Raw genomic sequence first — 17,518 nt, 5'->3', positions numbered from 1 at the left:
AAGGAATGAAGACAAACCGTGTTAATCTCATTTGTTTTCTAATGCGTTCAAATAACTTAAGTAAAACATAATTATTCTCGAACATTTTTACTATCAATTGGACCAATGAGTTGTGGAACAACATATGTATTCTCTATCAATACCCCTCATAAATCTGGTTCTACATCAGACAACAATGTTTGTTTAAACGGAACAAATTATAAGGATTTAATAGGAAAATGATGTAGATGAAGTATCTGAGGAGAAAAACCCAACAAGTTTAGGGATCAGCTTATGTATTTGGCCATACTATTTTATTCCTTAAAAATTAATGCATAATGCTAAAGATAAAACATGAAAAATATAGTAATTATCTTTATCTGATGTATGAAAATGAAAATTTATTTTTAAAATAGTGTACAGATAAAAGTGAACGGAGTAATAGTATATTCCTTAGTTTCCCGAAATTATGGAATTTAATTCCTAATTTCATTGACTGTTGACTAAAATTGAGCTACCTTTGCGCCTGCTGAACTTGTACAATACGATTCGATGCTTGTACCTGAATGCAAAAAAGAAAGATCACAAGTTTAATTTAAATTAAATAAAATAAAAGTATAAATAAAACGCCATCGCTTTCTTGGTGGATGCATCAATATAACAATTGATACGAACACATAGACCCAAAAATATAATCAAACACAATCCCCGCCTCTCTCTCTCTCTCTATTTCTCGCTTTCTCTCTCTAGAGTTTGGTATCGTCTTTGTGAGAGGTGTAAACTGACGATTGCGACAAGAAGCTGAATCTTCAAGCGATGAAGGATTAGAAATGGCGATAATCGCTTTGTTAGTGAAGTAGCTCCAGATTCATTTTCTAAGATCTACTCTACTGGTAACTCTCCGATCACGATTTTTCTTCTTCTTTTGATATTGCTGTTGTATTCATCAATTTCAGATTCGGTAAGTATTATTTGCATGTGTTCTTGTTGAATTCAGTTTGTTGATTGTCTAATTCTTGGTATTATCTTCCTTGCGAGTCTTCCGTCAGTTCTTATGAGGAGTGTTAATTCAATTGTTGTGTTAAGCCTAGTGAAATGTTCAATGTTTGGATTAGGACTGTATTTGTGCTGAAATTTGACTATACGCCAGTTCATTAAAGATGAATTGCAAATCAATTTCTCGGTTGCTTTGGCAGATGGAAATGATATCAAACTTCTACTGAAATGATATTACGTTGTGTAGTTTAGTGTAGTTTGATGTGATTTGGGTAGTACATTTGTTAGTTTTGATGCGTTTGACGAAAATTCATTTGTCAGCGAAGTAGGGTTGTTCAATTCAGCTTGTTGATAATCTAATTCTTAGTATTAACTTGCTTTTAGAGTCTTCCATGGGTTCTTAGAGGAGTTCTAATTAAATTGTTGTGTTAAGCCTAGTGAAATGATTAATGTTCGGATTAGGGACTGTATTGGTGCTGAATGTTGACAGCACTCCAGTTCATGAAAGATGAATCTGCAAATCAATTTATCTGTTGCTTCGGTAGTTAGAACCTAAATGATATCAAACTTCTAGTGAATTAATATTGCGTTGTGTAGTGTAGTATACTTTGATGTGATTTGGGTAGTACATTTGTTAGTTTTGATGAGTTTGACGAAAATTCATTTGCCAGCAAAGTAGGGTTGTTAAATTCACATTGATGATTATCTAATTCTTGGTATAATCTTGCTTTTGAGTCTTCCATAGGTTCTTATAAGGAATTCTAATTAAATTGTTATGTTGAGTCTAGTGAACGGTCAATATTCAGATTTGGAACTGTATTGGTGCTGAATTTTGACTGCAATTCAGTTCATGAAAGATGAGTTTCACATCAATTTATCAGTTTCTTCGGTAGTTTGAACCTATATAATATCAAACTTCTACTGAATTGATATTGCATTGTGTATTGTAGTTTTGTGTTGTTCGATGTGATTTGGGTAGTACATTTGATAGTTTTGATGCTTTTGACGAGAATTCATTTGCCAGCAAAGTAGGGTTGTTAAATTCAGCTTGTTGATTATTTATCTCTTGCTTCAGTAGTTAGAACCTAAATGATATCAAAATTCTACTAAATTAATATTGCGTTATGTAGTGTAGTGTTGTTCAATGTGATTTGTGATGCTTTTGATGAAAATTTATTTGTCAGCAAAGTAGGGTTGTTAAATTCAGCTTGTTGATTATCTAATTCTTGGTATTATCTTGCTATTCGAGTCTTCTGTGGGTTCTTATGAGGAGTTTTAATTAAGTTGTTGCGTTAAGCCTAGTGAAATGGTCAATGTTGGATTCGGAAAAGTTCATGAATGATGACGTTGCAAATTAATTTATTTGTTGCCTCGGTAATTAGAACCTAGATGATTTCATACTTCTACTGAATTTATATTGCGTTGTGTAGTATAGTTTGATGTGATTTGGGTAGTACATTTGCTAGTTTTGACGGAAAGTCATTTGTCAGCAAAGTAAGGTTGGTTTGGGAAATAAATAGTAATGTTTGTAATTCTTCTTGTGAAGGTGTATTCTATTGGCTTAATGCATATAGTGTTTTTTTATTACATCTGTGCTGGTGTAAAACTATTAGGTAAGCAGCAACACTCGGCACATTTTGTTGGTTAACCATGGTTCATTTCATTTGAAACATTGCATACGGAGGGCAATCTGATGCAATCTCTTACGATTGAGATTTGGGATATCTTGTCTATATGTTGATCAATTCTCCAATGCACAGCACTTCACCACTTTAGATAGTTTAACGTAGCAATTATCTAAGTTAAATCCAGATGAAGATCATTGAACTTCCCTTTGGTTAATGCACCCACACCTTCTCATATGTGGATTTCTAGTTCCAGTAGTAGCAAAAAGTACAAATGAAAGACACTAGAAACGCTGTACATTATTGTGGGATGAAGACATCAGAAGACAAAGTGGAAAGACTATTCTGGAAGCCAAACGCTCAAGCAACTTAGTAAAGTTGCGGTGTCACTATCTATTTTTCATCAGTATAAATTGGTAGTGTTAATTTTTTCAGATGTCATACTATGTGCTGTCTGAGAACCTATTTGGATTGGCTTAAAAGTTGGTCAAACCTACTTTTAAGTCATTTTTAGATTTTGGGAGTGTTTGGTAAAGTTAAAAATAACTTAAACTAAGTTTAAATGACTTGAAAAAAGTTAAATGTTAAGAGTACGTACTCCCCTACTTTCTATTTTTTAACTTAAAAGTTACTGTAGTTTGACTTTTTAAAAACTACTTGTTTAAGTTAAGCCAAACAGGCTCTGATTCTTGAAATAGAGATTCTTTATCCACTTCGATTATTTCCCTTATTTCTGTTTCGTTTTGAAGCAGCAGGAGTTCCATACTTTAGTGTCCCTTCAGTAGGTTTTGCTGTTATTCATGCTCTATACCTTATGAGTCCTCTAACCTTTTAAACTTATCATATAGAGCCATCTGTTTTAGAATCATGTTCGCTGACGTCCAAATATTTTATGTTTGCAGATTTTACAGCATCAAGCTTGGGCAGGTTGGAGGAGGAGAAGCTCCTTATTAATGATAGTCTGTCTAAGAACAAGTGTGAGATGGATAAGCTCTTTTGTGGAGTAGCTGTCTAGGAGGTTCTATTGCAACTAAACTATCTGCTGGCATGGAAGAGAGAGGAGATGAAGTTGGGCCCTCAGAGCAGAGGTCCCCAGGGGCTGCATGTTGGCCTTCAGATTTTGTTGAAAAGTTTGGATCTGTTAGTCTTGATAGTAAAGAAGAGAACTTGAGGAATAAGGAACCAAGTGAAAATGAAATACATGATAGGCTTCCATGTCAGACTGCTTCACAGATTCTCTGGAAAACTGGAACACTGTCAGACCCAATTCCAAATGGTTTCTACTCAGTTGTTGCTGTGAGCACCATAAAATTTCTTTTAGTTTCTATTTGACGGTGCTTGTTATTTGATTTCCTTTGAATAATATATATATACTTTTTTGTTCTTTAGAAGCTGAACTAATGGTTAATTTAGTATTCCATTTGTTCCTTCTTGTATCTCCTAGTGTGGATGCTGGCATTAGTTTTTGACTAGCACTTGTTTTGATTTTATTTGAATGCCCTTTCTTTATCCTTTTTGTTTCAGGAGAAAAGGCTCAAAGAGATTTTTGAAGATATTCCCACTTTTGATGAACTTCAGGCGCTGGAGCTGGAGGGTTTAAGAGCAGATATTATACTTGTCGATTTTGAGAAAGACAAGAAGCTTTCTATGCTAAAGCAACTGATTGTCGCACTAGTGAAAGGTTTAGGCTCAAATCCTGCAGCTATTATAAAAAAGATAGCTGGATTGGTGGGTTTTCATATTTCTTTACTTTATCTTCACTGTGCTATAATTTGACACAGCATTTTCCTTTGCTTTCTTTTTGCTGCTTGTTTCCACGTCAAATTACTTGTTTTCTTTATGGCGATGTTTCTTGAGTGGCCGTCCTGTCAATTTAACTCTGTTTTCTTGGGTTGCACGGAGATGATTCGAACATGTTCTGGCACTTATTATTTTGTTGCTGCAGTTAGAACTTTTTCACTCTCCCCCTACGAGCCCTCTTTGTTATACTTTTTACCCAATACACTCACAACAACCCATCTTCCCCACACCCCATGTAGGAATATATTCGGTATTTTCTTGTTGTAGTCAAAGATAAAGGTTGAAGTTGATGTTAAGCATCTTCCTTGGACATTTTATCATTTTATATGTTGTTTGAATGACTCCTTGCATAGGTATCTGATGTTTTCAAAAGATCAAACCCTGAACTAAGTCCTTCGAAAGCTGCTCTTGAAGAAAGCTCTCACATTTCTGAAATCCGTGGCATCCAGATGTTGGGTCAAATAAAGCATGGCTCATGCCGTTCTCGAGCAATACTGTTCAAAGTATTAGCGGATACTGTAGGTGTTGAAAGTCAACTTGTTGTGGTAAGCTTTTCTCTGAAGGAAAAACAATTGTAGTTCTCTTGTTTTTGTGAATTCCATGTTTGACCTCTAAACTCATACTGAAAAATGTTGTATTGCTACGTATGAATTCTCACTTCATTTTCTTTCTTTGCCATACTTTTCGTGAAACTTAACCTTATAATATTTCTGTGTTTCTTAATTAGGGGTTGCCTGCTGATGGAGCTTCTGAATGTGTAGACTCATCTAAACATATGTCTGTTATAGTTGTGTTAAATTCTGTGGAACTGCTTGTCGACCTTATGCGTTTTCCTGGTCAACTTATTCCTCGATCAGCAAAGGCTATTTTCATGACCCACATATCTGCTGCTGGAGAGAGTGATTCTGCAGAAAATGATTCCTGTGATTCACCATTGGAGCCTAATAGTCCTCTTTATGGGTTTTCAGAGAGAATTGATCCTGAGAGGTTAGATCAAAATCTCTCTCACTTTTTAATTAATATTGTTCAGGTTTAATTGCTATAATCCTTTTCATCTTTTTCTGTTGCATTATCATTGTCGACATTTTCTGTAGCAATATCATTGTCAACATGTTGTAATCTGCAGGAATTCGTTTTTTGCGGGTGAAGATGCAGTTTCATTTCTTCTTTTCCTATCTTCATTTTTAATTGATCTTTTTATATATTCTACAGTTCCGAGAAAGATGATGCCCTTCAATGCCAGAGGAGACTAGAAGCATCTTCAAATGCCGCAGGACCTTCATTGAGGAATATGATGTTGCGGTCTACTTCCATTGACAGAAAATTGAGGTATTATTCACTCGGCTAAGAATCATGCTTTTGCATAATAACATTGACATTTCATTGTATCCTCTTTGAGCAAAGGAAATTCGGAATGTTCATCTGTTTTTTTACTCTTTCTGTTCTGTGGATCTTATTTCCTATTGGATCTATTTTTATGTATCAGTTTCTCGCACAGCGAACCCAATATTGCTACTGCAGCTTGGAGAAGGAGCCGAAGGAAAGTTATTACTGAACAAAGGACTGCTAGTTCAAGGTTACTTTTCTTTCTTTTTGAAGTCAATTCAAGGTTTACTTTTTTTTTTTTTTTGATGAAGTTAGTTCAAGGTTTACTTTTCTATGGCCATGACTCCTATTTCAAATTTTGCCTTACATATGCAATGAAGCTCTTTATCAGTTTTCCAATTTTGGATGAGATCATACCAACAAAATTCACTCTGGATCAAATCATTTTTCTGATCTTTACAGTTAACTTACTAAAATAAAATCATTTGAAGTCCTCTGATTACAGTTTTCCCCTGCGTATGTGTATAGTTGACATGCAAATAGGTGTTCCGTTTTGATCTGGTGACCTTAGTTTTTAAATTCTGATTAGAACTTAATGAACTAAGAAAATGTCCTTGCACAAGCATGTGTATAATCAGAATAATGTGCAGGGCAAGCAATATTTAGCTTAATAAAGTCTATTTATAATGCTGGGTAGCTTTAACTGCAGAGTTCGATGTGCCTTTGAAACATGGTATTTAAAATCTTTGTGTTACGAGATCTTGTATGTAATGTGTGTTTTTGTTGGCGAATTTTCAAGTGTCTCAAAATTACTTGGTTTGCATTACACAGTACTGAATTTCATTAGTTTAAAATCTGAACTTCATATCGTGATGCAATAGTATGGCTTTTTTCAAAATGATCCTGAAAATGGAGAACATGTATATGTTCATTATCACTGTTAGTCTGTTACTAGTTACTAGAAAGTGATATGAAATTTACTAGCTTCCTGGATATCTAAAAGTAGCTTGTTGAGAAATTGAACATCATGCTTTGTTTGGACTATTACATTAAATAGTCAGAAACAACTTTTAAGCATTTGTTCTTTTCTATGATTTATATTTATAGGGAACAAATTATTTTGTTTTTGATAGGTAACAAAGGGAACAAACATGGCATAAGGTGTCATTCACCACTTGCACAAATTTGTGCGGTTGTTTACTTGTTTCTGAACAGTTAGTTAGCTTGGTTTTTTTTTTCTTTTTGAGCTGGTTCTAGTGTGACTAGTAGGATATTTGAATTGTTTTAATTTTAATCATTGGTCTTCTTCTAATTTATTTATTTACTCTTGTTACTGCTCCACTTTGTGTTTAATTTGTAACACCACTTTGAATAAGCTATATTGAACTGACAGTTTTAGAAGGCTTGATGATTTCACTACTTTTTGTCGTTGTTTCAAACATGTCTTATGATCCAAAAATGAATCTGGCATCTCACATGTACTTGTATACCATTTATTTATTTTACTGTTCATTTTACTGTAATGGATGGTTTCGTCTAATTATGTTCTTCTCTCACTTCAAATCTCTAGTCCGGAGCATCCTTCATTTCGAGCACGTGCCAGGTCTATGCTTAGTGGTGATACCAAAACATTCAAAGATTATTCAGATGATGTTGCTACATCAAGGTATTTAATTCTGGTCTTGTTTTCAGTTTCCTATGAGTTTATATCAGCATTTCAGCAAAACATTGACATACATAAAGCACTCAAATTGTTCTTTTTGTTCCTGCTGTTATTTTGGTTCATCTCACATGTTATTGCCATTCACATATAGGGTGCCCACTTCCCAGTTCACAGTACTTTGGTTCGTTCGCTTGAGTTGACAATCAGAGAGGCTAGTGTTGCTTAAAATGAACTGCTGAATGCAATATTTTGATGTTAATTAAGCATGTTTTCTGTAGAAGACACAAGTGCATACCTCAGCAGCCACCTCATGTGAAAATATTTCTGTTGATGAAAGTCCATCAAGTTTAATAGTATCTTCAAACATGGATATTTGCCTTCCTGATCAGTTGTCTTAACTACTAGTTTTTTATGAAAGTGCTTAATAGCTATTGAGGATGGGTTTTGCATAGCTGATAGAGTTAGTACAAGAGTGCAAATGCATACTAATTAGGATTTCAATGTGTTGGTATTTGATTCTATTACCCTTGTAATTTTTTATAAGTTATTCCAAACTTATAAGATACAATTTTGTCAACATTTCCCCTTGCTGGTGGAAAGCTATTATTTGTTCTTTAAAATATTTGATGTAGTAATTATGTTTCTTAAGACTCTAACCTGGAAGTGTTTGATATTACTTGGATAATGATGACACATTTCTTTTTACAAATCATTGAAGAGAAAAAGAACAGATTGAACAAAAATAAGTCCTTTACAGTGGAACTAATAAGACGTAATATTGACTTGAGATGGATGGCGAATAGTTTTTTGGTAGAAGAATTCTGAGTACTGGGTGTTCCATACTATGTATTTTTTATCTCATCTTTGTGTGGAGCGTCTCGGAGTAGAGTTAAAAAGTTGCATAGTTTCTCCCTTTAAAATGGGATAATGGTCTAAACTTTGTTCATCTTTAGTCTATTTGACACAATCATTACCTTTTGATGTTTTATGGGATGGGTAACTCAGAGCTATATATATTTATGTGAGTTAAAATTTCCATAATCTCTTCTTTTCTAATATATGCACGCTCTTTAAATTTACCTGTTTAAAAATGGATCGACTTCCTCTCCTATGTGGTTTGCGAATTATTGCATAGGAGCGGGGTTTTACCCTGTGCGCACCCAAAAGGGTAGCGGCTGCGGGTTTCCTTGTCGTAAAAAAAAATGGATCGACTTGTGAAGACTTTTGAGCATAATAAACCTTCATAATTGTCAGAAACTTCCTGAATTTTTACTGTTTCTATACACAGGTCAGAAGGAGCATCTACATCTGAACCACGCAGGTTACGAAGAAGAAGTATTAGTATTACTCCAGAAATTGGTGATGACATCGTAAGGTAGATATTGTAATGTAATGGTCATCGTCATAAATGTCTTCACTTGTAGTTCGTAGGCTCGTCTTTTTGGTATTAATTTGTATAAGTGAGAATTTATTCGATGCTAAATTGCGTTATTATCTATCTTTCGTGATATATTCCAAGAATGTTATAGCACCCTATGTTTTCTGTACGAAAAAAAAAGAACTTAGTGTTTAGAACTTGTGCCTGGATATAGATGTACTTCATAACAATATGGACGCTGTCAGAGATGTTGTTAAGAAGACTTAACAACCATGTCCTTCGTTGACTTATGCCCTTTTTTGTGTCATGCACGAAACCAGGGCGGTTCGAGCAATGAATGAAGCAATGAAGCAGAATCGAAGAGAACAAGGGGAAAATAGCTCATCCCCCCATTCTTCAAATGACAGAGGCGGGACATTGGATCTTCAAAAAAATGTAAGCTACCATTTCTCTCTGGTTTTCAGATTCCTAATACTTTGATGTCTTTCACTGTGGAAATAGTTGGGTTTTGTTACCGCCTACCGGTTAAAATGAGCGGCAGTATACACTCTTGTTGAATTTTTTTCTCGATTCTGTGGCTGTCCTTTTCTCTAGGGATCTTTCACTCTAAATTTCGCCAGAATGAAGTTGCATATGAGTATGTTTTGGAGTTGTTTTCCTCTTAATAAATGAATGTTATTATCTTAGTTCATGGTGAAAAATAATGGGATCTCTGATTATTACAATATTCTATCTTAACCCTAATTAAATATACGAAACAGTATTTGATGGATTGACTCTTTCTATCTCTTTGTGTTGGCCAAACGATTTGTATTTTAGGTGTCTGATTTTCACCATGACGACCCTGAAATATCGCGTGGACAGTCTTCCATGTTTCCATTGTCAAGAGAACACCTGAGCTCCCAGAAGGCAGTATCATTACCCTCGTCTCCCCATGAATTCAGGAGGCAGGCTCTGGAAGGAAGGGGGCAGATGAATGACAAAATGGTCTCAACCTGGAATAAGATTTTGGAATCACCGATGTTCGTGAATAAGCCTCTTCTACCTTTTGAAGAATGGAATATAGACTTCTCTGAGTTGACTGTTGGCACTCGTATTGGGATTGGTGAGTTTATTTGAAATCATTTTTCCAAGTGGTAGTGTTGTATTTTATGCTTCATTTTTTTTGTTTTAAATTCATTTGGTTGCACTTATTGCTTTTGTACCAACTATTGAGTCCACAATGAGCTGATTTGAGACTGTTGTCACTGCTCCTTGAGCTTAGCCTGCCAACTGTTATACTAATACTGATTGATCATGCGCTGTGAACTTTGATGAGTGAGAAACCTTGGTTGATGTTTATCATAATGTGTTTGATCACTTTGTGCTTTGAGTTTGGCATAGAAAACAGCTTGGATTTTCCACTTTCATCAAGCTATCCTAGTAAGGTGGTTACAGGGACTTTATGCAAGAGCATGCTCTGAGAAGTAGAGATACAACGTAATGGTCTATAGGGTTGGTTATTTATGAGGTCACATAATCATACATAATAGTTTGTGGAACTGCGTAATGAAGAGAAGTTCATTTTTTCAAAACTCCGGGCTGTAATGAACCGGAACATAATGTGGTTTTGTTGATATACGGTGTGGGCGGTGATTAGTTATTTTGGTAATGATTTTCAAACCGTTTTCTGGAGAATGTATATGGCAAGACTTTTTTGGAAATCATCAAAGGCACCTAAAAAGTGGTGTGCTTTGTGGGGAGTCCTATTGACGGCGATAACTTAGGAAGGAGATAATTGTAACTGGGTGGTGGTGTTCATGTAAGGAGCATGGGTAGACTGTTGGTCACCTTCTTTAGTTTTAGGTCCAACCCATACTTATGCTTTCTGGCAGGGATGAACTATATTAAACATTTGGTGGATGCTCCCAACTCCCAAGAATAATAGCAGATACATGTCTGATGGTAAGAGTGCAGTACTTGTATTTATGGTATGAGGAAGAAATTCTTTGCTGTATAGATAGATTGTTAGAAATATAGGAGGGGCATACATTTGTTCAGTTGAACACTATCTTAGTTCACCAACAAAAGGTACATGATGTATATAAGCAAAAAAGATCAAATGGAGCGCGCATTGGAGATAATGCGCCACCAGAGAATGGTGTTATGCCTACACCACATGGAAAGCAAACTGTCTTACAACATTATATCCGAAAAGATGTTTATGATGTGGATACATATTGAGCTAAAGAATGGAGAAATTTAGGTTTGCTACTAAAAAAAAATTTAGAAGTCTTCTACTTAAATGTCGTTAAAGTGATCAAGGTCCAAATTATGCTCTCCTTTGTTATGTTAATCTGCTTTTTCTTCCACCACTCTGAATATGTATTTGGGAGTTTGAGGTCTAAACAATCTGGCTATATTTGCAGGATTCTTTGGAGAAGTTTTTCGAGGAATTTGGAATGGAACTGATGTTGCGATTAAAGTTTTCCTGGAGCAAGATCTTACAGAGGAAAACATGGAGGACTTCTGCAATGAGATCTCCATTCTTAGGTATTGTGTCTTTCTAGGATTGGCCTAACTCCTTTTGACTTCGAAATGTTCTAACTTTGAGTTTTTTTTCTTTTTGATTTTTCAGCCGTCTTCGGCATCCAAATGGTATTTCTCTTATCTTTTTCTTTTCACGTATTGGCTTTTCTTTCTTACTTGGCTCTATAATATTGCTCCTTCCTTCCACGGTTGCAGTTATATTGTTTCTTGGTGCATGCACAACGCCTCCTCATTTGTCGATGGTTACTGAATTCATGGAGATGGGATCTCTATATTTTTTGATCCATTTAAGTGGTCAAAAGAAGAGAGTTAACTGGCGGAGGAGACTCAAGATGCTTCGTGATATATGCAGGTTGGTTGTTGTTGGTCTGTGGTGTTGCAAGATAACTTGGTGGTTCTTAACGCTTTTTAGTGATTCTCTTTTCTTTTATATTTTAATTAATGCTCCTGTTAATTTTTTGTTTAAAGCATCAATGATATGTCCAGGGGTCTCAAAACACAAAATCATATAGCAGGAAAGCTCTTTAAATGTAACTTGAAAAAAATGATTTGAAATATTTTCGGGAGGCATTCTAATAATACCCACTCTTTTGCATGCCGTAGTACAGTCTTATGATGCTGATTGTTTAATTTGAATCCAAAAATAATCTGTTGCATGATGAAATTCCATGTCCTTTCGAGACATTCTTCTTTTTCTATGAATGCTGATTACAATCCCTTCAACACACGTTAATTTCATACAAACCATGTATTGTTTTTTTATTACGTAATGCTTCAGAAGCTTCTAAATAAAATACCTCAACCATGCTTCTACTTTTATATTTCTCAAGGACGGGATTTATGATTAGTTTCTTGCTTCTGTTGGCAACTAAGAGGGTTGATGTGCATGCATCGGATGAAGATTGTCCACCGTGATCTAAAAAGTGCAAACTGCCTTGTGAACAAGCACTGGAGTGTCAAAATATGTGATTTTGGGCTCTCGAAAATAATGACAGATGCACCTATGAGAGATACTGCAGCAGCTGGCACTCCTGAATGGATGGCTCCAGAGCTCATCCGAAACGAGCCTTATACAGAAAAATGTGACATTTTTAGTCTTGGCGTGATTATGTGGGAGCTTTGTACCCTAGAAAGACCATGGCACGGCGTACCACCAGAGAGGGTACGTGCGCTATATTTAACCTCTCCTTTGTTATGGTTAATTGTTTTTTCTTATGTCTTGAAGTTAGTGTCTTATTTCCACATGGCTACATCAATAACAACAACTGCCTTGTGCCCTTTTTTAGGTAGTTTATATTGTTGCCAATGAAGGATCAAGGCTAGAGATACCTGAAGGACCCCTTGGCCAACTAATTACAGGTAATTTCTGGCGTAATGTATAACTAAATGCAATGGACCCATGTATTTCACCGTTCTTCTGTTCCTCTCCATAATGTTCTCCTTTTAGCTTTTTGACATCCCTGACTCATCGTTTTTTCCATTTCAGACTGTTGGGCTGAGCCCAAGGATAGACCAAGTTGCGCGGAAATTCTCACCCGACTGTTAGAGTGCGAGTATGCAATCTGTTAGAGCAATCTGTTTCGTCTGTACAGGAAAAAAACATGGTAGAGGTGTTAACAATGTCCGGCTCAAGTTGTAGTAACTGTGTGATTTTCCAGTTTTAGAAAAAATATCGTGTATGTAGAAATATAGTTGAAACGCTAAGCCTTTTTGTGAAATCAAATGCAGAGTTCGTTTACCTAATTCTACAATTCCACTCCTTGCAAGCGGAACAGGGACCCAAATTTGATTAGCGATAATCCTCTTTATCCCAATTTGAGCAAAGTGCATCCGATGTCAATGCACAAAACCATAATGCATATACAGAGATGTGGATAATTACTACATTATCTAAACCAAATAAAACTCTTTGAGGCACTGGACAGTTAGCTCCTTGCATCAATCAGATATTGGGCGTCTGTTTAGGGCAGCTTCAAAGCGACTCAAGGAGTCTGCCCTCACCTCTGTACTCATTTCATTCTCTGGTGCGGGATAATAATCTTCTCTCAGTTGTACATCTCTTAAGTTAGGGATCCTAAGAAAGAACATCATGAAATGTTCATGTGCTGTTCCATGGATGAAGAGTTTCCTGAGAGTGACGCATTCTTGTAGCAGCCCAGCTGCTGGTAGGGATAGACACCTTTGGTTAACGTCCCTATCTTGTGGTGGCCAGTAATCAAGTTCAGTAAGGCTCAAATTCCCAATCCCTAACAGATAAAACCTTTCCCACAAGCTCAAATCCATCTGCCCTGATGGAGCGGTGTGTGCATATCCTATGGTATCACCACAATCCAAATGCATCTTGGATAGCATAGGATAGTATAGAAGGGTGCTCAGACCAAATTCTCGCCCCGAAGGTTTTGACCATAGCCTGCAATCTCCTTCCACTTTAATCTTAATCTCTTCTAAGTTAGGACAGTCTTCAAGACCCGCAGCTGTTAAAGGAGTCAGAAGCTCACCAACCTCAATCCAAAGAGAGAGGGATTGCAGCCGGTCCCATGATTGTCCACTATGTCCATTAGCGTGGCTATTGACTTTCTCATACTTGCATCTTTTCTGCTGTTTAAACGTGAATGCATCTTCCTCGCATTCAAATGTGTCCCCAGAACCAGCAGAGTTGCTTGATGCCTGACCTCCATCGTTCACGTTAAGATCAAACCCATACCCATAACCATCAAGATCCTCAAATTCTTCAACACTATCCCACACACAATCAATATGAAGCCTTTGGATCCGATCCTGTATTGGTTCTAATGCTTTCAATGAATAAGAGGCTCCAAGATTCTTGCAGCAAGATATCTTGACATCAACCAACGTATTCTTAAGCAAAGAGGCTAGTGTCCTCATGCCCCTCATAGTAATCTTCTTACAACCTTGAATCTCAAACTTGGTCAACCTCGAACACCCTCTACCTATAGCTATCAAACCCATATCATTCAAATCCCCCACATTCCTTATCGACAACGATTGAAGCCCTTCACAAAGAGCCACCCCATCCAACTTTGATTCAATTGGCATAGAAACACCATGGAATTGCCCCAACTTCAACAATCTCAATTTGGGGCATTTCTTGTTCAAAATTTCCAACGCAGAACCGGTGTCCCTAACATTATTACAAACATCCAAAACAAACTCTTCAAGTAGTGGAAGACCAGAAAATACCTCAATCAAAGTTGAAGCACTAAACTTCGCGTCCTCTTGAGTGAACCCCTCATCATTTCGATCACCCCTAGCGTCTGATAAAGCTGAAGTATCAGCCAAATGAAGCACTGATAATTTAGGACAATTATTAGCTATGGAAACCAAATCTTCATCACCAACAAACCCAAAGTACCTGGGTTCAAACACACAAGCAACACGAAACTCCTTCAAATTGGGGCAAGCTCGCGTTATCGAACTAATCTCATCAGACTTAAACCCTTCAGAAAAACTCGAATTCAAGAGATTTAAGCTCGTGAGATTAGCTGCAACTGTAGGATGAGATTCAAGTGCAACAGGAATATCATCGGTCCAGCAGTAAAAATTGGACAAATCTAGCGAATGAAGCTTTGGGCAATTCTCTGTAAATAGCATACTGAGCTCCTCCCCAGCTGATAATTGCGGACGTTGATGCCATCGAACAAGCTTGATTTCCTTGAGGTTTGGCCATAACGGAGGCAAGATCCTTAGGACTAACGGGTTGCGCGTGTACAGAACGAGGGAAGTGATGGCCGGAAAAGCGTGGTGGAGGAGTTGGGCGATTAAGAAAGGGTCAGCAAAGGCGGTGGGGGAGAGGAGTGGATGACCCCAAGGTGAGATAAGGGAGAGGTCAAGGTGAGTAACGGATCTGAAGCAAGTGGGTAACATGATGAGGTCACGGACGTTGCCACGGAGCGTGAGGGAGGAGCGCGTGGAACGTTCGAGGACCATCCATTTCCGGCAGACAAGGGAGGCCGAGTTGCGGCTGCGGACGTCGGAGACGACGGCGATGATGTTGGAGAGGATGACATCAGGGAGGTCGTTAATGGCGGTGACACAAGTAAGCTGTGCAGCCATTGATAGGCTTTCAGTTTGGGAACAGTGAGAATTTTTGGGTTTGTTGTAATTGGGAAGGTTTTTGGGAAATTGGGTTTAAGAGTTTGAGATGGGTATGAGGGTTTTTTCAGACAAATGTGATAGTTTTTTATTTTTTTATTCGATGTTCGATATTTAATTTTGATATTTAACATTTTGTATGGATGGTTATTACGTATTGTTATTTTGTCGTTATAATGTTATAAATCAATAATATTAGGGTACGCGATAAAATTATTAAACAAAACCTAGAGCTGAATTCAGTCTCTGATTGAGTATTTTTTGTCGTTATATTATCTTATACATCAATAATATTAGGGTACGAGATAGAATTACTTATAAAACCTAAAACGAAATTCAATCTTTGTTTGTTATTCAATTATTAAGGGATTTACTTAGTGCGATTTACATTTCTTATGAAATATTGTGAACGATTAAAGCGAGTAGGTTATACTCGTGCTTCCTTAGGGTTTCAAAAAATAATATTAAACAAAACTCCCAAAAAAAATAAAATAGATAAACTACTCAATCATTTTATACTAATCATTATAAAATATGACTTTTCATTTTATCTAAAAATAAAACTAAACAAAACGATATAATATATAATAAAATAATATTTAAACTAACTAACACTCATCGAAGTAAGAGACAAAATGACAATCCAAACAACTAAAATTGACACGATTTTTAATTCGATATCCTATTAAAAGAATAAATAAATTTGGGGCTCTGTTTCTGAACTGAATAATGGAATTTTTGGATATAAAAAAGTACAGACAACATTATGAAGTGGAGTCAATTTTATTGGATTATCCTAAGGTATATATAATTATATATATAAAGGCAGAATATTCTTATATTAAAAAAATAATAATATACCCAAAAACTTTATAAGGTACACGAATGAGTATCAAATTGTCTCCTAAACAGAATTTCTTTCTTTAATCAACTGTTTCATATAAAGCTCCATTTATTATTCCGTGTCTTTAATTCATAAAAATGATTTTTTTATTATTAAAATGCCTTTAAATTATATGAAATTAACAGAAATTCTCTTTGTTTATAATTTGATCTATGATCAATATTTTAATTCAAAAATATCTTTATACTACCAGCAAATGACTTCATAAAATATGCTAAATGATTTTTGTGTTCAAACAATAGTAACAAACACATAAAATTTTTATTTTTTTAAAAAAGATGTGTAATAATAATGTACATCCAAAATTATTAGAAAATTATTGTGGCATTTTAAGATAGGATATAAGCAGGATCTAAAACAGGAAACACAGTCTATTTATATAACACTATCTTATCTTAAAGTGTGATAAATTCTATTTGGATCAGATTTTTTTGGGTATATTTGGGGTCCTCAAATAGAATTGTTATATTGTCTTTGATAACACTATATATATATATACTAATCGCATCGAATGTTCGTGTTTATATATATATTAATCGCATCGAATGTTCGTGTTTAAAAGTTATTTTAGCTTATAAACACTTAAAATAAGTTAATAATAAAATCTGAGTCAATTATTATCTCTGTTCATTTTTAGTTGTTATAGTTTCTTTTTTAGCTTAAACGATAATAATATTGACTAACATTTTATAATGTACTTTTTCACCATAGTGATATTAAAAAAATGAAATTTATAATACTTTTCATATAATTTATAAATGTATAAACTTTTTTATTTAAAATATTAAAAATACTACTATATTACATATATTAATTTGATGGAACATTGATGTGAATAACTTCCTCTTTTTTTTAATTTTTTTTTACTGTTTATGGCGTGTCCTCATTAAAACCGTGGGTTTTAATTGGGAATAAAGGTCAAAATATATTAAAATTATTTTTAGTACAAATTAAATTTGTCATTTTAGGATATGTGGTATATATATAACCAGCTGTGTAATTGGACGTACTCTATTGTACAACTATATGGATTCCACGTGTCCTTAGCCACTTTCAATGATCCTAGAGTAGTGTGAAAAATTTAAAAATTTAAAAAAATAAATACATAAATTGATTGAAGAAGATTTCACATCTATAATATATACATTAAAAACTTTTTATGAATAGTAAAACGATCCTTTAAATGAAGTTAAAATAAAATTTTC

The 17,518-nt window shown here is 35.3% G+C and overlaps 2 protein-coding genes across 3 annotated transcripts; one reads left to right on the top strand and one right to left on the bottom strand.

Moving 5' to 3' along the window:
* The first annotated feature begins 645 nt into the window (after positions 1 to 645).
* On the top strand, positions 646 to 13,039 carry LOC101246645 (probable serine/threonine-protein kinase SIS8). 2 transcript variants are annotated; one of them, XR_011210820.1, is made up of 17 exons: positions 646 to 872; positions 3,503 to 3,896; positions 4,125 to 4,328; positions 4,754 to 4,945; positions 5,128 to 5,387; positions 5,613 to 5,729; positions 5,887 to 5,976; positions 7,297 to 7,392; positions 8,678 to 8,764; positions 9,088 to 9,202; positions 9,587 to 9,872; positions 11,176 to 11,299; positions 11,385 to 11,404; positions 11,492 to 11,648; positions 12,127 to 12,458; positions 12,583 to 12,655; positions 12,783 to 13,039. XR_011210820.1 is itself a non-coding variant. In XM_004243235.5 (17 exons), the coding sequence occupies exons 2-17, from the start codon at positions 3,648 to 3,650 to the stop codon at positions 12,863 to 12,865; spliced, it is 2,442 nt and encodes an 813-aa protein (XP_004243283.1). In that variant the 5' UTR covers positions 646 to 872; positions 3,503 to 3,647; the 3' UTR covers positions 12,866 to 13,039. The 2 variants fall into 2 exon arrangements, 1 of the variants encoding a protein (XP_004243283.1); XM_004243235.5 differs by having other exon boundaries at positions 12,170 to 12,458.
* Positions 13,040 to 13,080: 41 nt separating this feature from the next.
* On the bottom strand, positions 13,081 to 15,909 carry LOC101246942 (F-box/LRR-repeat MAX2 homolog A). The gene has a single exon (XM_004243236.5). It carries the CDS (start codon positions 15,368 to 15,370, stop codon positions 13,235 to 13,237), a length of 2,136 nt encoding a protein of 711 aa, XP_004243284.2. The 5' UTR covers positions 15,371 to 15,909; the 3' UTR covers positions 13,081 to 13,234.
* Between the last annotated feature and the right edge of the window lie 1,609 nt (positions 15,910 to 17,518).

This window comes from Solanum lycopersicum, chromosome 7 (assembly GCF_036512215.1).
Source record: "Solanum lycopersicum chromosome 7, SLM_r2.1".
NCBI classification, from domain to species: domain Eukaryota; kingdom Viridiplantae; phylum Streptophyta; class Magnoliopsida; order Solanales; family Solanaceae; genus Solanum; species Solanum lycopersicum.
This window is presented reverse-complemented; position numbering and strand designations above follow the sequence as displayed.